Below are 25,635 nucleotides of genomic sequence, written 5' to 3'. Positions count from 1 at the left end.
GTTTGGATCAAAGTAATTGAGACTCTGAGCTGGTCAGCTACAGCGTCACACAATCCATTCCAGAGAAAATAATTGATTATTGTCACTGAGGACATGAGAACAGATTCATTTTTATTTAGCATTGTTACCAATATAGGACCTCACATTTTCTCTCTTCTATACAATGCATTCTGATAATTATTTTGTGTCCACTATATTAAAACTTAATTTCAGTATTTTAGCTCCGATCTGACCTAAAAATGACAGTCAACGGTAATTGGGAAATCTGACTTTGGTTACAGCGTTCACAGTGTACAAACATTTGGTATACATACAAAAACAGTATGTCATTGTTTGTTATATGCAGTTAGAAGAAAAGGGGAGATTGTGACAGTACAATACAGTTACTTTGTTTCACAGCAGTGTAGCTGACTAATCAGGTTGTAAGGTGTCCAGTGTGTTAATCAGAGAGACAACCTGGGAGAAGAAACTGTCGCGGTTGCTGCTGGTTTTTGTCACTATATAGTTCTCTGTAGTGTTGAGCTGAGGGTAAAAGTCTAAACACTTGTGTCCAGGATGTGTGGGGTCAGCAGAATGTTGGCAGCCTTTTTCCTGATCCTAGACCGATACAAGTCCTGGATGGAGTGAAGGTCAGCCTTCTGATCTTCTCTGCACTGTGGTCCGGTACTGTTTTGTGTATGAACCAAACCACACAGTAATGGACCAACACAGGACAGACTGCATAAAGGCAGTGTAGAGGATGACCAGCAGCTCCTGTGGAGGATCATACCACTGGAAGTATAGTCTCTGCTGGGTCTTTTTCCAAACAGTGACTAGGTGTGAGGTTCATCTCGGGTCCTGAACATGGTATATTGATGCTATATGTGTGAAAGGTCTTGGTATACGCTCACATCCTCACAAAAACAGATGTATGATGTCAGTTTCAATTCAGTGAATGAAGCTTCAAACATGCTCCAATCTGTGCAGTCAAAGCAGGCCTGTAAAAACTGCTGTGACTCATTAGTCCACTTCCTAAAAGTCCTAACCACAAGCTTAAAGGTTTTCAGTTTTTGCCCTCTAAGTTTTAATGAGGTGAAGCAGACGGTGATCAGAGTCCCAGAGAGGCACGCGGAACAGCTCTGTATGCGTCCTTTAATGTGTCACTGGATCACTGGTACACATGCAGTATATATACACACTAGAGTATTGGTTCTATGCCCAAGCCCAGGCCTTGATGTCACGTCGGACGGTCGTGTGCAGGTTGGACCCTGGTCAGGTGCTAAGATGTCTTTTTTCTCATGCGATATATGAGCCCATCCTTCTGTTGCGGGAGCAGTGACAGAGGGCACACCTGAGTTTGCTGTGCTTTGATACTGCCATCTTTTGATGTTTGTTGTGACGTGGCTCAGCGCACAAACCCCAGACGAAGCTATGAAATTGAGTAGACAGCACAAGGAACTCTAGTAGGAGGAGAAAAGAGGGAATCTGGGAGTACATTACCAACTGGTGCACTAACCATACTGCTTTACATAGTTACTGTTTGCTATCTTTGAAATATTTACCGTTGGTATGCAGGCCATTCTATCTTCTGAGGGAACTCTGTGTTTTCATTAAGGCTGTTTACATCCCACCATGTGCTAGCAAGCAGCAGGATGCTCTCTCGGACAAAGCCTTCACTGTAGCAGGGGACTTTAACCATGTCAACCTTCAAATGGTACTACATCAAATTTGCCAACATGTGAAATGTCCTACTAGAGTTGCCGACATCCTATACCATGTACTAATATTAAAGACTCATACTGAGTCATCTTGGACAGTGTGACCATGTCTCGTGGCTTCTGACACCATCATACAGACGGTCAGAATCTGGTCAGAGGAGGCCATAGCACAATTGGAGGATGGCTTAGAGCCCAAACATTGGGGATTGTTTGTAGAACCAGCTACAGCGCTTTGCAGTCTATGTTGTTTTTGGCTCACTACCTGGAATTAAAGTGGATTATTTGAAAGTTTGCACCATTTCATTTGCAGCACATGCCTACAACTTTGAAGTTTGTTTTATTGTGAAGCAAACAGCAAATAGGAGAAAATACCAGAAAACAGGAGTGTGCACATCGGTTCACGGTTGACCCGCCTGTAGTCAGTATTTTGGAGAGCCGCCTTTTGTTCCAATTACAGCTACAGAGGCTGAGTGGCTCTTAGTCACATCTGACCAGAGCACCTTTCTCTTGGAGCACTCCTTGGTCTTCATGGTGTGATGCTTCTTGCTTAGATGTGGGGCCTTTCAGAAAAGGTGTGTTTATGCTGACAGATCACGTGACACTTAGATTACACACCAGAGGACTTCATTTCACTAATTATGGGACTTTTGAAGGTAACTGGTTGCACAGGAACTTTTCAGAGGCTTCATCGCAAAGGTGATGAATACACATTTACGTGCATAGTTTCAGTTATTTTCTCCTTACATTGTGGGAAGGTATCATAGTTCTCACAAACTACAAAATCTGACCCTCCCTAGCCCATTCTGAGATTTTACTGCTCAATGAGCTCAACAACTTCCTTGCCAGGTTTGATAATGTTAAAGGAAATTTGGTAAGAAGCTTCTCTTTATCACTTTGGATGACCAGACAAATTCACCCCCTGCTGCAGCTACAAAGTTTAATTGATGTCTGAGCCCATTGTATTTCACTCTGCTAGGACCTGGGGCGTATTTCAGAAGGTACCAGGAGGTGCCCGATACAGATCAGGATGGAACTCTCCCACAGGTTGAAGGTCTAGTTCTGGAGTCAACATTGTTTTTTCTAAGGTTTGCAGCGGTTCTCATAGTTCTCATAAAAGCCATTGGTTTTGTCCAAGGACCTTCTTGTGAGAAAATGCGGTGTTCCACCTAGCATAGAGGCCACTGGTAATTAAGGGAGGGATTGGTTTTGTCTAGTTAAAACAGAATAGAGCCGACAAAGACCCTCTCTGGGACATGCTGTTCTCCTTCTTATATGAAGATTTTAAATTCTGTCTGATAAAATTACGATCTCTATCTTGGTAATTAAGTGAAGAAATAATTTTTCCCCTCAATAACAATAACAGACGGAAGGCGAAAACATCCCCAATCCCACCATCAGCAGAGGAGCAACTTCAAACAATCGGTGCACACATAGTCCAACAGGTAATGGAAAACGTCAACCTATGAAAGTGACTGGTCCGGATGGTGATCCAGGCTGGATTCTTAGGGACTGTGGTGAACAACTTATGGAAGTGTTTACTGATTTTTTTCAACCGGTCTTTGACAAATGCCTCGAAGGGTCTGAAATCCTCCATCATTGTATCGATACCAAAGAAAAACCTACTTGAATTTCTTCTGACCTTTGGCTCTCACATCAGCAATAATGAAACACACCAGCTTGCATACAAGAAGAGCAGATCTGCTGAGGACTCTGTCTCCCTAGCTCCTCACTCTCCACTGACTCGCATCGATGGGATAGATTAGATAGATTGACACAGAGTTCTGAATAGGTGTCGAAACGTTTTCAGAAAAACTAAACGATAGTCCAGCTGGCTTGGATTTACTACTGTATGCTTGCGCAATGCATGGCAAAAAAAGTGACGACAATCATTTTATTTTAACCATGCATGTTTTGTCTGAAGAGCAAATTATTAAGTTATATCCAAACTTGTACATTTATGTGACATTTGTATTCTCTATATAATGATTTTTATCATTGTTTGCTTTTTAAAATCAGAGAAAAGAGTGAAATTATGAATCCAAACATTGTTAGAATTTGCATCAAGTGAGGACTGGGTTCGGGTGTATCCAAAACGGTCCCTATGTATGCTGTCTATGTTTTCATAATGAGGCGGGTATCGTTGCACTGATAGATTGTGGCGCACTTCAAAATGTCTTGCTGTATGCTTCCACCTGTCTCATTGGACTATCCTGTTCCCACTTTGTGCCAAGTTAACCAGAGACTTGTTGCATTTGATGAAGGTTTGTCTTCCTCCTCCATATTGACTGCAATCCACCGATTTTATCAACATTCATCCCTGTTTATTAGAGCTAAAGTGTGTTACTCTAACTGGAGTAACACAGCATTTAAATTAGAGAAAGTGCAAGTGGCGTACTTGGTTTGCTAGTATCACCTAAAAGTGAATTGAGTGTTTAACAGAGATATTTTGCCTGGGTCAGCTGGGTATGTTTGTGGACAATATGTCCATGGCCCTACACTGACCAATGACTACTGTGAGATAGGACACGCCTCGTTCCCTTTGACCTGCTGCAGGTCAAAGTGTATAATTGAAACGACACTTTAAATGAACTGTGGGCCAGCTATGAAAGTCACAAATTGTGGTTTCACAGTATTACAGTGTTTAGAAAACCAAAATTGCAACTAGGAATATTTAAACAACAAATTTTTCTTACCTGTGAGGAAAAACTATGAATGCCTTTATTCAGCCTGCTGACCTATAGTCCACAGCAATAGGTGGGGGAGGGTTAACACTGTGATACCATACACTTTATGGAGCCACAGGAAACTCAGCTCCTTCCTTTACTTTGACTAAAATCTTATTCAAAGGACAAGAGGAACCGTTTGATGTAAAATGTTGGTGCAAAAGTGTAACTTGCATCCCTTTGGTAGTGCTAACTGGCCCATCTTGATACCACTAACTGGCTTATCTTGATACCACTAACTGACCCATGCCTGGGCTAGTCAGTATGTAACAGCTTGTGTTAAAAAGTCTTAACCAGTGATAGATGTGAATGTAGACTTATCTTGGTATTGTAGCTGCTGGTCCAGGCTGAAAATGTCTTGGAACCAGACACAAACCAAGTGGCTTATATCAGTAACATCTGAAGTAGGATTTGATGAAAATGCCATTCAAAGTGCATTTCTTTTAAATGAATGAAAAATGAAACCTCTTCATAATGTAAACAATCTATTTAGCCTGGGGAATGAGATGGTTTTCTCTCATCTAAACATGTCCCTTCACTTGCTTTTAATCAGTCACCTAATTAAAGGTTCAGTAAGATTGCTGCAGTAATCTTTAGAAAATACAGACCCACCCTAACAGCGGCTTACTGTTTCTAGTGTTATTTAATGGCTCATGGCAGTTTGAACGCCAAGCTTCATTGGAAGCTGGTAACCCATCACACAACACAAACATCAGGCTCATCTCAGACCTAATTCTGCAGCTTATGTGTAAACTGCCAAGCAACAAAGCATCCCGAAACGTGCAAGTCCTTTTGTACTCCGCAGCTAATGAGATTAAAAAGCCAGCACTCTGCACTGCGACTTGTTGCTTCAACACAAGTCAACGTATTTAAGACGCCTTAAGCGTCATATTATATCAGGACCCATAATCACTTTATAAGGCTTTTTGTCTCAAGTGTTAAGCTGCATTACTGGATTATCAGCGCTTGTGTTGATCATAATCTATCTGGAAATTAAAAGGTGTCCAAAAAACTAATAGTTGGATTTGTTTATTGGAACAAGAAGGATTCCTTTTTGTTGTTAGATATGGCACAATTACAGTAAATTAGACTGTACATGAGTACAGTAATAGTATTTTGTAAGAGTAGTCCTGCCTCAGATTACTAGTTTAACTGTGTGTGGATGCATTGGTCAGTTTCGGTTTAAGATGAAATATCAGCAATTTATAACAAACATTACTTTTTTATTAATGCTCAGGGTTATCTCTCGTTTCTCTGACTAACAGTTGAGGCAGTTAACTTGATGAAAAAATTTCAGCAAAGAAAAAAATTAAACATTTTGTCTTTAAACAGCAAAAACATCTGACATGATTGAGGTCTTTTTTAGAACTAGACTGAAATAATACTGTTCTATGAATAATTTCTGCATCATTTTAAAACTAACTTTAGGTTGCTTTAAATTTGTTTTTGCTTGGCAGGAGCTGGTGTGAGATTCTCCCAGTGTGATAACCTTAGAAAAATACCACAGTGTTCACAGTACCACAGTATTTATATGGAAATCCAAGACAAGAATGGATAATGGGATCTTTCAATATTTTACACAAAACAGACCAAGCTACTACTGCTTCTGCTGCAGCTGATGAAATATTTTACCATATTAATTTTCACAGTTGTAACAAAGTTGCCAAAACCGTTTATGGTTATATTAATTTTGATACATCCACATTAGCAAGTACATAGCGAATACACTCACTAAATTTAGCAGCAGTCTTCAAGTAAATGTGCGTGCAAATAGCTGACCTTTCAGAAGTAGGAACACAGCTATAGAAGGCTGCTCACGTAGCCTGGATGCTAAGTGGCACATCTTTAGCTTCCACTCCCTGTTTGACTAGGTGTTTTACAAAACAAATCGCAACAATATCTGTCTTTCTTGTAAGCAATGAAAAACAGTAGTAGCCCTTTTGTAGCCAGCTGGTCAGCAGTGTGCAGCAACAGGTGAAAGAGGGACAATGCTGGGATCTATGCTCCACAGAGACAGACAAGACTATAGTTTATCATACCGATATACCTATCATTATTTCATCATAGGGCCGGGCAATATTAACCTGACTCTTGCCAGATGGATGTTGTTCTGCCGAGCTCCACACTGCTCTGCAGAACAAAATCCCTCTGGCGAAAGTCAGGTTAGGGCAATATGGCTTAAAAATAAAATCTCTGATTTTATTTTACCACATATGATTAATCATGTTTTTCCCACCTTTTTCTTTCACAGAAAGAAATTAAAGAAATTATTTCAAAAACTTGCTTTTATGTCAAACATTTCATTTGGAAGTTGACCTGAATTCAAAGTGCAACTAAATCCAAGCTGTGAAACAAGCTTTTAAAACTAGATGGTCCTGCCGTTGTAAACAATCAAAATATAACAAAATATTTTCTGCTAGTGGTATTAGACAATGAGCTAAGAACAGACTTCACTTGTGTAACTTCAAACTAGCTAATAAAAAGAAATAGGTGAGCAAATTAAAGTTAAAAACAAATTTCCTCTTTACAATATTTTGACATATTTTCAGCATCACACTCTATGCTCTTCATGTAACCCTAATGAGTGCATTGGGAAAATAAAATCCTGATTTTCCAAAAATGCAATCTTAAAATATTGCAAATTTGCATTAGTCGATTAAATCAATTTATTTCACTGTCTCTTTAAACAGAAAACCTTTTTTAGATGTTGAAATAGTAATGGTTTAAACTTTGGGAAACCTTTTGGGTGGTAACCGAATGACAGGTTATTATTTCTCAGATCCAAAAGGATCATGTACGTGAATTCGTGAATTTCTCCACTGTGAGATCAGTAAAGTCTACCTTATCTTATGTTACAAAACCCCGGAGCAGGATGATAGCAGCCTAATGCTTACTGTCCTCAAACTAGTACAAAAAGTATCAGGAGTTGAGAACCACTAAATTAGCCTGTGGTCGCAGTGACCGCAACCATGCATTTCACAAAGCCTATCAGTTCAGTGTTAAAATAAGGAACAGTCAAATGCCCACTGGTGCTAAAAACCACTTCAGCAGAAATGTCTGTGGTGATTTATTTTATTCATAAAATGTTCTGGTGTTGTGGTCATTTTAAAACAGCATAATGACAAACAGCAGCATATGATTATGAACCAGAGAAGTACTTTCAGTCAGCTCCCTTCACCTCTGCTGCACATCTTCTGATACAGTCCAAAAACAAGACTGGTGGGTTAACTGTGCTCTCCAAATTGCACTTAGGTGAGTGTGTGTCTGGCCCACTGACCACTGGAGAAACTCACCCGCCTCTCCTGCAACCCTGCATGGATAGGCGGGTATGGATAATGGATGGATGATAAATGAATAAATATGGTAAATGATAAACAGCTAAACGTCAATTAGCCAAAACAGTGTTTGTGGTTCCGTTTGTTCTGCTCACTGCGGTATTCTCTAAGGTCATCAAGAACAGCGTTCCAGCCTCATGTTTCTGCCTTAGAAACTTTGAGACTCAATCTTAATAAATAGGCTTCATCGTATTAAGGCTTATCCCCTCATTATTGAATAGGAAGCCTGATCAATATAGCTGAGGACAGCCTGAGTTCAGACTAAGCATATTATCTGAAATGGACCGTGCCCTCAGAATGTTGCTCAGACGCTGTTAATTAGAAAGAAACATAATCTTATTCTGTCATTAATGTATAAGTACAACAAGCATAGCGAGTGTGGTGTTGTTTTTTAAAGAATAAAATGTGTGTGTGTGTGTAATCTGACAAACAAGCCTCTTCAAAATGCATATTCTAATTTATTGAATATGACTGGTATATAATAAGATCAAGCACCCAGTCATGTGAAAGAATGGGTCACTGGTTCTGTTACTGGATGCCACCTGGGCAACAAGTCCAGCCGTCCTCACTCCTAAACATTCGCCAGTCATCTGTCTGCGGTAATATAACAAAGTGGAATGTGATTGGAAACAACATCAACGCAGCCACGTAAACCAACGGATAAATTGTGTGTGTGTGTGTGTGTGTGTGTGTGTGTGTGTTCTTGTACTTGCAGCTGAGTGAGAACATTTTGTGCTCATTTTACTAGTAAAATGAGTACTGTGATGTAAAGTGGGGACCTATTTTTGGTCCTCATTTTTTTCTGGGCTAGGGGTTAGGTTTAGCACTAAGGTATCAGTTAGGTTTAGGTTAGGGTGGGTTTAGGTATATACTGGTAAAGGTTAGGGTTAGGTCATAGAAAGGCTTGAAAATGTATGGAAGTCAAGGCACGGTCCTCATTTTGTGTTGTAAACAAAGATGTGTGTGTGTGTGTGTGTGTGTGTGTGTGTAATGTAATCTAGAGATAAACATATGAATAAAGTCAAGTAATCATCATGAACATATTTGTGAAGTGTGACATTGTGGATGATGTGCCCCCATCTGTAGGTCTGACCAGATGGAACAAAAGCAACTAAAAATGCAAACAGAACAACATAAAAAATCCACACAAAAGAATCCATCATTGAGGTGGACCTGATACGATGGAAGCCAGGGGGTTTTCTAGTCTTTTTTTATGGTTACGGCTCGGTGTAACAGGCACAGGAACGTTGTGTGGGCTGTTCTCGGTAAGAGCTCAAGAGCTCAGGTGTGATTTCTGGGTAAACTACCAAGCTTTGTTGCATAAATTAGAATAGTTTTCTTCCTCACACTTTAGTCTTCATCACATCATGTCTTGTGTCTGTCTGGAGCTTTTTCTACTCTGGATTTTACGACACAGTGCTTACTGTAGGTGCAGCGCACAAAGATCTTAATCTGTAACTTTGCCAGTGGAAGTGGCACATCAAGGATTTGCGGAGTGTCAGATTAGAGCCCTGCGTCGTCATAAATCTCTGCTTCCCAATTCGGCCGGGTGGTGGCGGGTGGGGCAGTTGCTAGGTGTAGTCTGTGGTCTGTGGATTTGCTTGGATCAAAGGTTTGTGCTTCTTCTTGATGCAACTTCATGAAGTTTTTTTTTTGGGGGGGAGGGAGTTTGGACTGAATATTTCATGTATTTAGCCTGATCGATAGATCCTGCTTGTTTTTTTAACTTTTGAGAGGATTTCCTGTTTTTCTATGCTCTGTTGTGGCTCTGCATGATGAACTTCTGCATACCCGACATGTATGAGATGCCTCACACTGGAGTCGGGGGCTACACTGTTCAGAGTGGTGGGGAGCATTGCATGTACCCAGGTGAGGGACCCGGATATGGACACTATGAACCCCAGCCCTTGCATCACCCGCCCTGCATGGAGCAGGCTTGGCCCCCCAGCCAGCACTACTCCTGCTCGTACGCTGCTGGCCCTTCTTCCTTTAAAAATGAGTTCTGCAACATGGAGGTCCCTCTTAGCCACTTCCACCATCAGCCTGAGTATTTTCCTGAGATTAAACCTGACTATTCACATCTGCAGTGGATGCAAGGGGCCCACAGGAAAGGTATGACATCTGGACTGTTTTTGTTGGCATCTTCGTGGTCAAAATGCTTTTCATGAGTGGAGATAACTGCTGCATGTGCACTTTCACACTTAGATTAGTTAAACTAACTCACACCATTAGGATTCAGGCTGGAAGATATTTTTCCTAATTTCCCACGTGTGTGTGTTTGATCATTAGTGGTGACTCTTCTTTGATCAATGAACCATTGCTTTGTGGCTTTTTCAAATTAATACTGGTACGCATGAAGCCACAACTCATGGCATCCCGCGGTGGAAGGTCTGTGAGTGGGCTTGGACTGAGGCAAGCCGGGGCTTCGTATTGATTGATGCTGAGGCAACAGAAGGCTGATGTTCGATGATGTAGTTTGTCCTTTAATAAACCCCTAAATAGATATTGATCATTTTGTGCAACTCCGATCCTGGAGACTGCCCTTGCTCCAAGATCTGATCTCATTAGAGCCGGCACCAAAGACGGAGCGAGGTGTTAACTAAGTTAGCTAGAAGATTACTTACAAGGAAAAAAAAACTAATCTGGGCCTGGGACTCTGCATAACCACACAGTTACATGATATTTTACTCACACGTTAGAAATACACAGAAATGAGCAATAGTGTGTGTGCCTGGTCATGTGATTTTCAAGTTTTAGTTTGATTCCTTACCATTTTTTTTCTTACTCTTAAATTTATAAGTCAGGAAAACATAAAAATAAGGGGAATCAAATTTAGACAGAAAATCCTAAAATCTATTCAAGCCTGCAATGTACTTTTAGTGCCTTCAACGGCTGCTTTGATATAGAAAAAAAAAACATTTGCATTTCAAATACTTCCTGCATCCGTTTTCCTAAAAAAAGAAAATCTAGATTTCTAAAAATGCATTATTTGAAGTAGTGAAATTTGTGTTAAACAGTTGTTAAAAACATTGCCATGGTTTCTTAGCATCTGTGATTTTCTAGCTAAGCAGGAATGCTAAAACAGGGCCAGAGGTGCGATCTTCGGACCAACGTTTTGCATGACTGGTTTTAGAGGTTGATAGCAGGATTAGGGACACCAAGCACTAACTGGATAACTGCAGCACCTTGTGGAAAACTACATTACTTCTTCCTGTCAGCATTCAAACAAGCAAAAGCACAGCTCTTTAGTGTTGTCGGATTCATGCACACATGTTGGCGGGGTGCTGGCACAGGTCATAACCTGGTTAAACCCCGGGATCAGTCCTTGCTGCCTTTGTTTTGTTTCAGTTCCTCAGCCTCATCCCGGTAAAAATATTTCTTCTGTTGGAAACGTCCGGATGTAGACATTGACCGCTGCATTAACTACGACTTTAGTTAGCTGTGTATTTGAAGTCAGTGTTAGCTCCTCTGTGCATGAACTCATGGTATGAAAAGTAAGGGCCTTTTCTGTGTTTTTCTCTACAGGGTACATACCAAGTTACCTGGACAAGGATGAACTGTGTGTAGTGTGCGGGGACAAAGCCACGGGCTATCACTACCGCTGCATCACATGCGAAGGCTGCAAGGTAGTGACATCAAGGCGTCCTCTGATTTTAATATGCAGCAATAGCTTCTACTGTTCCAGCACTGATCATGCTGCCGGTTTCCCTGTAGGGGTTCTTCAGGAGGACGATTCAGAAAAACCTCAACCCGACCTACGCCTGCAAGTACGAGGGCAAGTGTGTCATCGACAAGGTGACCAGAAACCAGTGCCAAGAATGTCGCTTCAAGAAGTGCATCGCAGTAGGAATGGCAACAGACTGTGAGTACAGGAACGCCTGTACGTCTGACTCTGTGTGTGTTCATAGTTTTTAAGCTATTATGAGGCTGTTTTGTTTTAAATCCTTCTAAAATCCACTGGATGCCTCATAATCTGTCCAATAAAACCTTTGTTTCAAATAATCTGCAGCAACTGGACATGTGACATCACAAAGCATTTATCACACATCCTGGGTGTCTTGTTAATTTAACAAGATGTTGTTTATTTAACACAAACCATTCCCCCATTACATTACAATACATTATTAAAACCAGTAATTTGTTTACCTTAGTATTTCTCAAGCATTTTTCATAAAAACCAAACAAATAAAATATTGAGCATGATGAGCGTTCCCTTAATCAGTGCAAAAAAGATTTTAAGAAACACTATTTAAATTATATTTAAATACAGGGCATTTGAATAGAGCATGCACTGCTTAAAGAGTAATATATTCAGATACAATAAATCAGAATATTAGAAAAAAGTTCCTTCATTTCAGCAGCTGCAAATGAAATACATTATATATATTAATTACACAGAGGCAGATGTTTTCAAGCCTAGTTCTGTTCATTCTGATGATTTTTCACTTACCGCTAACGAAGGTTGACATTTTATATTACTGCATGAGACCAGTTTAAAAAAAACATTTTAATACAGAAATGTGAACTTAATAAACAGTATGTTTAATACCTGCTTAAAGGGTGTTAGTTTCAAACAATACTTTTTATCTGACAAATAAGCCTCATAAGAAGGCATATTCTCATTTATTGAATATTTACTGTACTGTACATCATATTGACTAAATGAATAATAATTTCATGGCCCCGTAAAAGATGAACAAGGGAAAGTCACAATTATAGTCAGTTCATTCCAATCAAATAAGATTAAGACTCAACGGTCAAACATACATTTAGTACATTTAATTTCTGCTTTATAGTTTATTTCCTGTCCTCTCTGCTCATTCATTAGATCAATTTCTTGATTTCAGTGACATAAAAATGAGGTTAGTCACTTCAAGCCTGATTCATCTATAATAATCAAAGGTCTGCTGGTTGCAAACACACACAGTAGAGAGAAGTGCTTTTTTTATACTCAACACTGTAATTCAAAGAAAAAGAAAAGTTGAAATGTAAGTCCTTAGAAAGCTGTTGAGTCAGCAACCCCCCCTCCTCTTCCTGTCGGCTCACATCATTCCCGCTTTTTCGCTCTCCGCCTGCCGCCTCTCCTGTTTTGCTCCAGTGGTGCTGGATGACAGCAAGAGGCTGGCCAAGCGGAAGCTGATCGAGGAGAACCGGGAGCGCCGGCGGAAGGAGGAGCTGCAGAAGACGGTGTGGGACCGACTGGAGCCCACACAGGAGGAGTGGGAGCTCATCCGTCTGGTGACGGAGGCCCACATGTCCACGAACGCACAGGGCAACCACTGGAAGCAGAAGCGGAAATTCCTGGTGAGACTTCTTCCTCCAGCCTGCCTGCCTTCCTCCTCATCAGAGCCGCCATTGATTTACTCTGCCTCCTCCTCAGCCCCCGAGCCCCCTCCCACCCCCCCTCTCCCCGGCCCTGTCGTTCCTCTCACCTTCTCCACAGCCACTGTTCCACTGTTCCCTATGTTAATATGTCCATGTGTTGTTTTTGTATCTCCTTATAGAGGAGGTGAGGAGAGTTAGCTGGACGAAGGAGAAAAGTGTTCCTGAACACGGCGTCTCTTATTTAAAATGGAACATCTTACTTTTGTCTTGTTTTCTGTCCCTCTAAGCAACAATCTTTAACTGCTGCTACTAATCACTTGATTTTTCTTTAAAAGTGCTCTTTTGGTTTTCTAGTCTCTTTTGCAGCTTCTGATTTTACGCTTCAAAGCTGTTTCTTTTGTATTTTTCTTTAACAAATTGGCTTTTTTTCTGTTTAATCTAATAATTCTGTTCAGAGTTTCTATGGCCGGATTTGAACTAAGGTTGTTTTTCCACAGCGTCTATTTATTAACCCCAGGCTTCTCCGGGTTTGTTCTCATGTTTAATTCATTTAATTTAACTACCTAATATTTGATGTGTAAAATTTGGGCAATAATTTTCATCGTGATTGTGAATGTTTTTAAATTAAAATCCCATGTGTAAAAGGGAAACTCCTGGGTTTAAATCCCACCACAGAAACTCATTTCTTTGCCTGTTTTCTGTCTGCTCACCTTTCATCTGTCCTCAGTTTAACTTGTTTTCTTCTTAGCTGACTTGACACGGGTTCTTCATTGAAACTTCACGATTCCTGTTGATTATCCAACAGGTCGAGGAAGCAATGCTTCTTAATGAAATAACATGTAATTTATTCTATACTTCTGACCAGAGTGCAGCAGGGGTGAAGAATACTAAGGTAAGAACCCTCACCTATGATTAGTACAACTTATGACTGCTCTCCAAAGTAGTTTCACAACATCAACACATTGAATGTCATAGTTATTTTGAAAAAACAATGCAGACTAAAAGCATTTTCACCTGTTTTCTGTCCTCCAGCCTGAGGATTGTGGTCAAGCCTCCATGGTCAATGCAGCTGAGGAAAACAAAGTGGATATTGAAGCCTTCAGTCAGTTTACAAAAATTATCACCCCTGCCATAACCCGAGTGGTGGACTTTGCCAAAAAACTGCCCATGTTCTGTGAGGTAGGTGTCCGAGCCGTACACCCTGCTACCATTTGTCACACCACTTTTGTTCCCTAGTCAGTGACAACGTTGTGGGACAAAGATCTGATCTGAGATTTACAGCAAATAAATTGTTCTTACTGAAAAAGCATTGAAGGATTTATTATTTATTTTTGTAAAACTGAAACAAAACTACACACAAATTCTAAAGAAGCTCAACTAAGTGAAACGTCTTAACAGCTTGCTGAATTTTTCACAATCTGTATGAAAATGAGAAACACTAAAACTGTTCAAAAGGAATGCATTAACTAAGAGCACGTTTATAAGTATACACTTTGGGGAAAAGTCTTTCATTTGATTAAATATTCAAAAATCAGAAAAGATTTTCTCTGGTCAAACATGATTTTTTACATATTCTTTTCTACAAATGATAAAAACATTAATCAAAATATATACTAAAAGGAGCAGTTAAAAATGGATACTAAACATAGAGTAAAACCTAAATATTGTAGTAAAGTACAGATTACCTTGTAACCTCACAACCTGAAATGGACTCAAAAGATCTGAGGACTATAAAGAAGTATTTTTGCTCTTTATCAATTGCAGTTTATGATGTTAAACCTTTAGTATTTGGCTGTTAAACCATTACATGCTTCTTTTGGCCACTTAAGTAGATAACCCTATCACTAATGTTGTTAGCATCTCAAAACTATTAGCATTGTTAGCATTGAGCTACTTTTCTGTGTTAACATTCGCTAGAAACATTCGGTCAATATTTTGTTTATAAATTACCATATTTCCTACATCAGTAAATATTCATTGGGATTTTCAACTATTTTGAGTGCGAGCACCATCAGTACATGAACGTTCTGACCAGTCTGTGTGTCCTAACCCTCCCAGCTGCCTTGTGAAGACCAGATCATCCTGCTGAAAGGCTGCTGCATGGAGATCATGTCGCTGCGAGCGGCCGTGCGCTATGACCCAGAGAGCGAAACCCTCACGCTCAACGGTGAAATGGCTGTAACTCGAGGTCAGCTTAAAAACGGAGGACTTGGCGTAGTTTCGGACGCCATCTTTGACCTTGGTGTGTCGTTGTCCTCCTTCAACTTGGATGACTCTGAGGTGGCTCTGCTTCAGGCTGTTATCCTTCTTTCATCTGGTAAGCCGGAGGAAATACAGAAAAAAAAATTAACAGATTTGCATACCCAAGTAAATTTTCTGCTCCTTGTCCTATGTTGTTATTCTCAACCAACATACATGTTTAAACTTGATTACTTGAAAGGAGCAGATTATTTTGGAACTCGGTGGATTTGGAGAACTCAGACAAACTTCTGTATAGCAAGAGAGATTTTTTTAGCCCAGTGAGTTATTTTGCAGAGTCTACCCATAACCATTGGTGATCCTGCTATCAGCTCTGCTAACTCTCCTTCTAGAGTACTGCTTGTCGGCACAGATTGAGTGAATACTTGGCTTTGACATGAAATCCATATTAAGCAATCAATTAATTAACATAATCAATACGAGGAGCTTTGTCCAGCTAGCTTGGGTCTGGCTTTGCTGCCATGTCTCTGTCCAGCGCGCTGCTCCTCATTGAAGATCAATACTGCTCTGCTGTGGCTTACCTACCCTTCTGTTCTGCTCTCTGCTACACTCACTGTAAGCGTTTGTAGTATTAATGAGGGACACATCATAGTTGATCTTTATTCATTATCACTTAATACTGCCAAGTTATTCTCATTTTAAGACAGCATGGTTAAAAAGCAATTACCAACAGTGAAATGCAGTTATAACATCGAATCAAAACACAACTATAAAAACACAGTGAGTGCACCCTTTGAACACCCGATGATATCAGTCTTTAGTTAGGGTTTATCACTACCAATGCATAGGTCAGTTCAACTCTAGTTTGGCTGTAGGCCATTTAAATTTTATTTAATTGAGATAGACTACAAAGGGTAAATCAGTTAAATTCAGTAAAGTTTTGATTATGTCCTGCCATAAAAGAAGCTTGATCATCTGGTTAGAGAGTGTGATGACAGGACAAAGACACAGACAGAAAGAAAAACTAAAGCAAAGACTAAAACAAAGGAGAAAAAAAATGAGTTAATGACATGAAACTTAACAATTCCGAACACCACGTTCTTATTGAGCTACCACAAAAAACACCTTTTACTGCTTATGATTGCTTAAGAATCACTGTGCTCACCTTGACTCCTTTAATGCAGCAAACCTCATGTTTAGGATCCTAGCATCAAGTGTGGGGCTCTCTGTCTCGCCTACTAGCTTTCATAGTAACTGTCGCTCTCTGTTCAGATCGTCCAGGCCTGACCAGCGTGGAGCGAATCGAGCGCTGCCAAGAAGAGTTCCTGCTGGCCTTTGAACATTACATCAACTACCGCAAGCACAAGGTGGCCCATTTCTGGCCCAAGCTGCTAATGAAGGTGACGGACCTGCGGATGATCGGCGCCTGCCACGCCAGCCGGTTCCTCCACATGAAAGTGGAGTGTCCCACCGAGCTGTTCCCTCCACTCTTCCTGGAGGTCTTTGAGGACTGACTAATGGATTTCAGCGTATGAGTGTCCTTGGATTGTGTGTATATTGCGTGTCCAAAGCCTGGGCACCCTGGTGGTCTCAGGGGTGGGACCAGCCGAAGGCCCGTCTCCCTGAACGTTCTGATAGCACTACTGAGTGTCACTTCATTCCATAGTTTAGGACTAGCGCTCTGGTCTAGTTTTGGATGAAACCATTCCTCACATTGCGGGTACATGTGAATAGCCTTTTTGTTTTCCCCGTGTTTGTCGTCATTTTTGTGTATATAACCTCTCACTTCCAATTTGACCTTAGTTTTTGTTTTTTTGTTTTTCGATAATTGTACAGTTGGCATAATAGTGATCTTATCAACAGTTGTTCGTATGTTAGAAATCATGCAAATGTTGTTTTTTCCATTATAGTTAAAAAAAAAAAACTCAGTGAAAACTCACCTGATACAGAGGAATAGACCAGGTCTGGTGGTTTTCTCCGTAATCCACGTCTGGTTGGTCCGTTTTACTGGTTCATACATCACGTTTGTACTGAGAGTCTAATCACACTGTCACCTGACTCACTCTGAAAGGGAGCAGCTCACATCTCTGGGAAACCAAACCACATCAAGGTTACAACATAACGCTGCGTTCAAAAGCTCTCGGAAAAATCTGAATTTGCGAGGCGGGATGACACCACATCCCAATCAGGTATGGGTCCACCTCTAGCCTGACAGGTATAGCAAAGTTTGAACAAGTTTGGGTCTTAAAACCACCGAGACTTTACATCATATTGTTCCTTTGGGTTAAAGCTCTTTTAATGAGACATCAGTGTGACACACCAAAGTCATTTAAGTTTTCTTCAGCCGTCTGAACCATACAGTGCTGTCCCTCCCCCACCTTTTGCTGCACACTGCCAGGAAGCTGGCTGAAAGAAGGCTCCCACACTTTCCACAGACTTGCATAAGAGGCAGTATTTCTCGTGGTTAAAAGCACAGACTAAATGCGTGCTCCCCATCACACTGAATAAAGGTGATCTGTATTGTAACTACAGCCAGTAAACTGCATGCATCACATCTCAACCTGCCGACATGAGGCTGACTACCTGAGCTAATACTCATCAGCTAGCCTCAGCCTGTTGTGCTGCCAGTATTACTCCAGAAGAAGCAGAACAAGTTCTCTTCTGCACAAGTGGGATGTTTACTCCTAAATGTAGTGCGTCTTTATTCTATATTTTATTTAAACTCTACGTGTCACAATCAGAATAGGAACAAGTGGATACCATCATTATAACTGTAATAATCAATATTTTTATTAATTTAGCTCCATTAGGAGTTATTTTTGCTTCTCTTGTTTAAATAGAAGTAATTCCGTTATGTTTTTTTTTCTTTAATGGTTTGTGTTAATACAGTGAAGCGTTGCTCTAGATTATCATACTGTAAGAATATTGTTGCTAATCCTCAGACAGAGCTCAGTGCAATAAGAAAATCAAAACAACTTGCTCACACATCCGTCAAAACACATGTAAAGCATAATGGTTTTGAATTTTGAAAACGAGGTTATTTCGACCAGATGCTGAGAAACATTGTGACTAGTTCTTCTAGCTGGGAAAACTAATCAAAGTAAGGCGCTTTTCTAGTCGTACTCAAAGCACTTTATACCAGCGCCATATTCACCCAGTAGCACTAACTAACGCACACGCATTCATACACCGATAAACAGGTTGGTAGGCAACTTAGGGTTGCATGCCTGGCCCACGTGCACATCAACATATGGCCAGGGTAAAGCTGGAGTCGAACCAGCAACCTTCCAATCGTAAGACAACTAACCTCTGAGCCAGAGCAATAACATCTTAACGGATCCCCACTTCAAAAACGCCAAAGCTATTTAAAATTGTCGTTGCAAAAGGTAGACCTGCCCCTGAAGTTAAAATGAATTGAAATGAGACATTTTTAAATGTTTTAATTTTTACGCGCCTCTCATGTGTTTCCGTGCTTTATCCTCGGCCACGGAGAAAACTTCAGACTTGTCCGACAGTTAAAGGAACGCAGCGGCAGCATTGATCTGTTCATCGGCCCACAGTAGGGTCGGGACCAATAAAAACACACCTTCACCAATGGCAGGAACGATATTCGGTACTCATTTTCCTGAAGCAGTTTTTGTGCCAAAACAAAGTGAAAATTTGTCTTAGACTAAAGACGGTGAATCCTAAGATGCTTAATGGCTTATAAAACGATGACAGGGGATGGTGGACACAGAGAGTGAGTCATGTTTGAGTGAGCCCGTCAGTTTGAAATGCTTCATCTCAGCCAAGGTGATTAACACTCTCAATACTCAATCATTTTGGTGTTGCTTTGGCCTCCTTTTCCAGCTCTCTGTAATCCCAACACTGTATGTTAAAGCAGTGATATCATGGTGCTATGATGGCGAGGTGTCAGGAGAGTGAGTGGAGTTCTTATGTACATGTCTGAATTGCAGCGCATATACACTAACAGACACATATTTCTACATGCAATACAATGCACAACGGCTAACACCTACACCAGTCAGCCATAACATTAGGACTGAACATGATGGTGAATCTAGGGCAGATCCTCTCACTCTTGAATGTTGAGATGTTCTCCATCATCATCTTCAGTTGTCCAGACATCAGGGTGATCCGGAGGCCAAGGTATAACCTCTCTGTTAGGTTTCCATAAAACATTTTTGAAGAATCTTTAAAGAGACTAAAGGAGCAGTCCTGAGACAGAAACCAGCCCATACGTGTCATTCTTCTTGTGATCACAACAGTGTTTAAGTAGGTGATTCATGGCAACATGTGGTAACGTCTGAGGTTTCCCATCAGAATTTTGTCTGGAGCATCAGACTGGGCAGTTGCCTTGCTTTCTCCCCTGCTGGTGGCATGTCTTCCTGAGGTAAGCACCACCCACTGACCCCACCCGCCATCCATGGAATGGAAATCCAGACCTAGCTGATCAGAACCAACAGGCTTCTTCCATTCCACGCTTTTGGTGATGAGCACAGTGGAGCACGACAAAGCTGACTGGACTGAGCCAGAACAGTGCTGTGCCACACTGGGTGTTCTGGTACCTTCCTACCAGAATCAGCTGCAACTCTCTCAGTCCTTTTAGCTGCAGCTGTAGGAACCAGGGCAGATTTCTGGAGCCTTTGTGTTTTGGCTGCAAATGACCAGGGAGGAACTGTTCCCCAGAAAACACCATGAATTCTTTAATGTTTGTTTTCTGAATGAAAACTAAAAACAATCCTGGTTGTTCTTTAACAAATTTAGAAGAAGTTCATCTCCAGAGCATATCTCCTTTTCTATGGACTTTGTGACTTTAAATAAGTTCTAAACTCTGCGACAAAACCATCAGGTCTAGTTTTCTTGTTGAAAGTCACAGCTGTTATTTTGGGGACCGAACCGTTCCTCTCTCCGTCAGCAGCTGAAAAAGACAGCAGTCAATCCTGCTGCAGTGGAGATGTTGACGCCATCTGGAGACAGCAGGGCCTCAGTTGGACTCCTCAGTTGAAAACTTCAAAAGATGACTGAGGTAAATGACAATTGCTCTAGATCTCGTTGTCAAGATCTTTAAACTGGGAAAACACAGCTCATCTTCCGCTCCCACTATCCACCTGTTAACCTCTTGCTCTGTCTTAGACCACTGTTTTTGGCCAAGAACATCCTACATGCCTCCTTGCTGGGATGTCCCAACATCAAATCTGTAGTCCTTTCCATCATTGCTGCTTTTAATTCAGCAGTTCAAAGAGGATGTTTCACTTGCTTCCTTATCCCATGACCAGGACATCAGAGTTTCTCTCCCACATGTCAGTAACCATAATGTTATGGCTGCTTGGATGACATCCCCACACAACACACAGGTCTGACCCTGCCACTATGCCAGCTGCTGGGATTTGAAAGCCGAATGAATGTTAACTCGTCCAAAACAAATATATCCTCAGCATATTGTAGTGACGAAGCTGGTGTGATTGTGAAAACACGGCTCTCTTTCCTTTCGTTCATTTTAGTCAGCATGTTGTGTTTTTGTGCTTGTTCGAAGATGACTAAGATTTTGTTCTCGTGGCGAGAGTTTCATTTATCTGTCTGGCTTCTGCCGATCTTCACGCGCCACCTGGAAGCAGCTTTTGGGACTGTTGTTGTTTTTTCTCTCATTTCTGTGAAGTGATGCCTTTTTCTCAAAGCAATAGACTTGCTACAGTGTTAGAAAGACCCGGACCTCACACAAACCTACACACACCACGCAAACTGTACAGGTTCAACCTAAATGCACAGACAATCATAGGGGGGAGGATGCAAAGGTGGCCAAACTCAGGTAGCCCATCCCGTAGTGAGGGGTCAGGTCATGCTGAGCCAGGGGGGGTTGGGAAAGCAGCAGTGACCACGTTTCAGTGCACCCGCCGTTCCCTCAGCGTGTGGTCTTACTATCACTATAAGAATCTTTATTTCAAAGTCCTCACAATGTCGTCATAGGGTGAGTGTCCATTTTTTGATTGCTTTGACACCAATTATCTAGAATTATATGATGGCCCTCTTCAACCAAAAAACGTCCAGCAACTGAACTCAGGGAACTAAATAAGGCCCCAGGTCTCTTCCTACTGCGTTTATATTTGGTCCAAATTTTATAAATGTGACAGACAGCTGCAGCATCTTCTACTGATGCATTACCAGTTCTAAAGTAGATTTAAAATGGTCTTTAGATTTATAAAAGCTTAAATCAGATCTTGGAGTGACGCCACAACCCAGTTGAGACAGTTCCGGGTGTAGGAGACATAATACGGTAGCGTAGCATTTGGTGCTAACAGCTACACAAACCAATAGAGTAGCTGTTTCCGTTTTAATGTGCTCAAACACTGAAGGACATGTTCTCTGATAGATATTTTAAACCACTGTGTGACTCTGGTTTAATCCACATTAAACTGTTAGAAGAGCTAATAATTAATTCAAACCTGTAGCTTTCTTTACATTCTGTTTGCACGGCGGCCATATTGAAAAACCAATCACTGGGTTATTTGGTGAACTTTATCTTTCCCTGTCAGAGTTCTGACGTCAGGGGTGAGGAGGCATTCTTCTTTTTCGGACTGGAAAGTCGGAAAATCTGATTTCCGGATACAGATCGCATCATGAGTTTATGAAATGTGCTTTAAACTTTGTGTAGAATAAATACGTTTCAACAAATGACCCCAGTTCTAAGCCAAAGTATGACTTTAGTAACCAGCAGCACGTGTTCTATGAGTTAAAGGGACAAAAAAAAAACGATGAGACTTAAACATTTTCATAGTTCCATGGAAAGATTTCCCCTACTGTTAGAGATCTCTGTGTTTTACCAGTCTGTGGTTCTGTCTGTCCATTGTGATGGGAGCAGAATATGCACTTTTCTTCCATAGACATCCATCAATGCATGAATAAATGAGAACGATCTGGTCCTTGTCAGGTATTAGCATATGCCACCACAGTCAAACAGTATCACTCAGTCACTGTAACAGACAAGCATTGTGTGTAAAACTAAGTTTGGTCTACACACATGAGCAGCAGGCGGGTGCTGCTACTCTAATGCCCATCAGTAACTGGGAACATTTAAGAAAGCAGGACTTTTCTCATTTGGGTTACTCAGGAGCTTTCAAGTGTGTGTTAGCACAATGTCAAGGAACAGACATCAGCAGTGACCCTAGAGCTGTTGTCGTGCATCTAAACCTTCTCCTCCTAAATGTTTAGGAAGTCATCTCCCAACTAAAATCATTCAAGAGAAAGAAAGAATTGTCTTAAATGAACATGTAAGTTGAAACCATTTAAAGCAGTGTTCAGTATCAGCAGCAGTGAAGGTTTCAGCAAATCCATCTTGAGTTCTCCTTTACTGTTGTTGGACGAATGAAGAACTAAAGCGGAACATCTCAGACTCTACAGTTTATAGCATGTTCAGTCTTAAAGCTCGTCGCATTACAATTATAAAAACACTTAACATGTAAGACTTAGTTAGAAGAGTTCTCAGCAGAAATGTTTTTTGGGGGGAAATGAATCAAGATTTTGTAAGGGTCTAGTCAGAGTCTAGACCACAATCCAAGTTAAAGTGTAGCATAATCTTACATTAGCTGTGAAAAAATATAAAAACTTCTTCAGTTCTCAATATTTCATCCATCCACAGCAGTATTAGCCCTTTTAACCAAAGATTATGTGATGGGCTGTACAAAAGATTGCTAACGTTACCGCTGGTTCTGGTGACTCTCTGAGCTACTGGTGGTGTGTTCAGTTAATACTCAGAAATTGGAATTTCTGGATTCGTAGTTTGAAAAATCCAATAGAATGTGCTCTAAAGTCTGATTTGGAAGGTTGGAGGCTCCTGAGTATAGTTTCCGTATGGCTGACGTTCACATAAAACATGAAATTCACAGGAATAAACTGTCATTTGACAAAACGTTCCTTCAGTGTTTAAATGCATAGAAAGAGAGGAAATACAAGCTTGTATTCTAGTAGTATTTAGCTTTGTTATTGGTTTCCTGAATAGAACCTGGAATACGTCCAGCTCAGGTTTAGTATCATTCCCAGATCTAACTTCAAGGATGGGCGCATAAATTATGGGGTGGAACAATGTTTCTGGATTTTTGTTCAGCTCCCAAACTGTTTTTAGCCCAGTTAATTTTAGTAAAGATGATTCTGATTAATTTAAGCTGGGTCCATGTTCGTTCTTTTTGTCTTGTTTAAAATTTCTATTTGGAACAGTCAATGGGTCAGTTAGCAACAAATTTAATTAATCAATTTAAATTGATCATTTCCATTATCTGACTCTTGCTCTGCCTTCTTGTCCTAATAAGGCCAGTAAAGACGAATACAGCTAAAGGCCAAGATAAGTGTTTCAAAACAAAGAGTTAGAACTGTGACTACAGAGCTCCAGAGAGTCAGTTAAACCAAAACTGACATTGACATCAAATGCAAACTCAAAGCTACCATAAATCTTGAGTTATTTTCCTTTTCAGCGCACGTTCTTGGTTGTTGGTGCACATAAATGTTGTCGCTGCTGACTGCCTATTGAGAAGCTGAACTGGTACCTGTTCACTGTTCTCTCTCCCACAACTTGTTCCTCTAAGGTTACTCGGTTACAGACCAATAACAAGACTTGCACCATAAAAAGCTTTTTTTACAGTACAAAGGAAATCGGATGTATATTTTCAGAATGCTGATTTTTTTTTTAAACAGATGATAGCATAAAAGAAACATGGCATTGTTTTGTGTAGTATTAGCAAAGTAACTGCTCTCATTCAACATCTAATCCAAGATCTCGGCAAATAAACTGAGCAAAGCAGCTAAACCCATAAAATGTTAGCACGGCGTTAGTTGTTCAGTAAGTTCCGTATTTCAGCCCTGTAGCTGGACTTCACTGTCAGTACAAAGCGAAGCAGCTATACACGTCTTAGGAGCAACCTCTGGATCCAGCAGCAGGTCACCCACTGTCAGCACAGACTTCCCTCCTTAGATTTGAGTGTTGTTGCTTGTATGACCCGTTCTGCACTGACCTGTTCTACGCAGACTGGTTCCACACACAGAGGGTGTGAATGAACGGCTTTTACTGGAACTGACTTCTGGTAATCCGCTGTCCAGTGGTATCACATGAACAGACACCTTTTGTAGAAGGTTTTTAAATGCACACAATGGATGATGATTGCAACTAATGTGAATTGGCTCTTGAGAATAAACGTGTTTAAGAATTTTGTCTCTGAATGTTTGTTTTTTTCATCTTGGTCTTTTTTTTGTTCTTCCCTCCTCCCCGCATCTTAAAAAGGTTTACAATGGACATTCTCAATTTTAGACTTAAAAGGTTTTAAATACTCACAGATTCAAAATATTTGGTTGGAATTGCATCTGGTACGTTGTTGCAGTTATGGCTGTGGGATATACATTAGGAGTTATTCATTAGGATAATGAATACATTAATGGATATACATTAGGAGTTATATTGGCAGTACAGCTCCCTCGGCATCGGAAGGTGTTTATTTGTTAAGCTTTGTTTTCCAAACTGAGATTTCAATAGTTGGTTTAAACCTAGAGAAAACTCTATGGGGCAAAGTCAATTCTGGCCTTTCTATTTCTGCAGCTGATTAATGGTTTGCACCTAGTGGTGAATTCTTTGTATTTACTCTCATGAAGTCTTTTTTTTCATGTTAGACTTAGATTCTGATACATCTACCTCCTGGAGTGTTCTTCACTTGAGTGGATATTGTGAAGGGTTTTTATTCACCATGGAAAGGATTCTGCGATCATCCTCCACTGTAGTCTTCCGTGGACATCCAGGCCTCTTTGACTTCACAAGTTCACCAGTGCACTCTTTTTTTCTCAGGATGTACCACTACTAACATTTCTGCTATCTCTCTGAGGGATTTCTTCTTTTTTCAGCATCTGGATGGTCTGTTTCATCTCCATTGAGAGCTCCTTTGACCACATGTTGTGTGTTCACAGCAACAACTTCCAAATGCAAACGCCACACCTGGAATCAGCTCCAGACCTTTTAACTGTTTAATTGATGACAGGTTAACGAGGGGAGAGCCCATGCAGCCTTGTTATTTATTTTACAGTCTTCTGAGTCAATCGTCCAATTCATTTTGGTCCCTTGAAAAAGAGGTGGCTACATATTAAAAAGCTGTAATTCCTAAACCCTTGCTTCAGTTTGGATGTGAATACTCTCAAATCACAGCTGAGAGTCTGCACTTTAAGCCCATACTGATTATATAATTGTATCCTGAATATGTTTTCATAAACAGCTAAAATAACAAACCTTGTCACTGTATTTGTTAACTGTATGACCCTTGCCTGGTCTGCAGCACCAGAAGTCCACCAGCTCTAATGCTCTGTGTATTCTGCCTCCTTTCAAGG

The 25,635-nt window shown here is 40.7% G+C and overlaps 1 protein-coding gene across 4 annotated transcripts in view; it reads left to right on the top strand.

Annotated features, from left to right (window-relative positions):
- Positions 1-24,473, top strand: part of thrb (thyroid hormone receptor beta) — a 158,490-nt gene extending 134,017 nt beyond the window's left edge. The window contains exons 1-8 of one of the 4 annotated variants that reach the window (XM_012879122.3): positions 9,298-9,867; positions 11,281-11,381; positions 11,470-11,617; positions 12,854-13,059; positions 13,946-13,972; positions 14,113-14,259; positions 15,139-15,397; positions 16,552-24,473. In XM_012879122.3, the coding sequence (XP_012734576.1) occupies positions 9,528-9,867; positions 11,281-11,381; positions 11,470-11,617; positions 12,854-13,059; positions 13,946-13,972; positions 14,113-14,259; positions 15,139-15,397; positions 16,552-16,793 (1,470 nt within the window). In that variant the 5' untranslated portion in view covers positions 9,298-9,527 and the 3' untranslated portion in view covers positions 16,794-24,473. Of the gene's footprint in view, positions 1-9,297; positions 9,868-11,280; positions 11,382-11,469; positions 11,618-12,853; positions 13,060-13,885; positions 13,973-14,112; positions 14,260-15,138; positions 15,398-16,551 lie in introns of those variants that run through there. The other 3 variants (XM_012879121.3, XM_012879124.3, XM_012879123.3) reach the window with 3 other exon arrangements.
- The last annotated feature ends 1,162 nt before the right edge of the window (positions 24,474-25,635 follow it).

The sequence above is a fragment of the Fundulus heteroclitus genome, chromosome 13, assembly GCF_011125445.2.
Source record: "Fundulus heteroclitus isolate FHET01 chromosome 13, MU-UCD_Fhet_4.1, whole genome shotgun sequence".
In the NCBI taxonomy this organism is placed as follows: domain Eukaryota; kingdom Metazoa; phylum Chordata; class Actinopteri; order Cyprinodontiformes; family Fundulidae; genus Fundulus; species Fundulus heteroclitus.
Note: the sequence above shows the minus strand (reverse complement) of the source record. Positions and strands in the feature narration are given on the sequence as shown.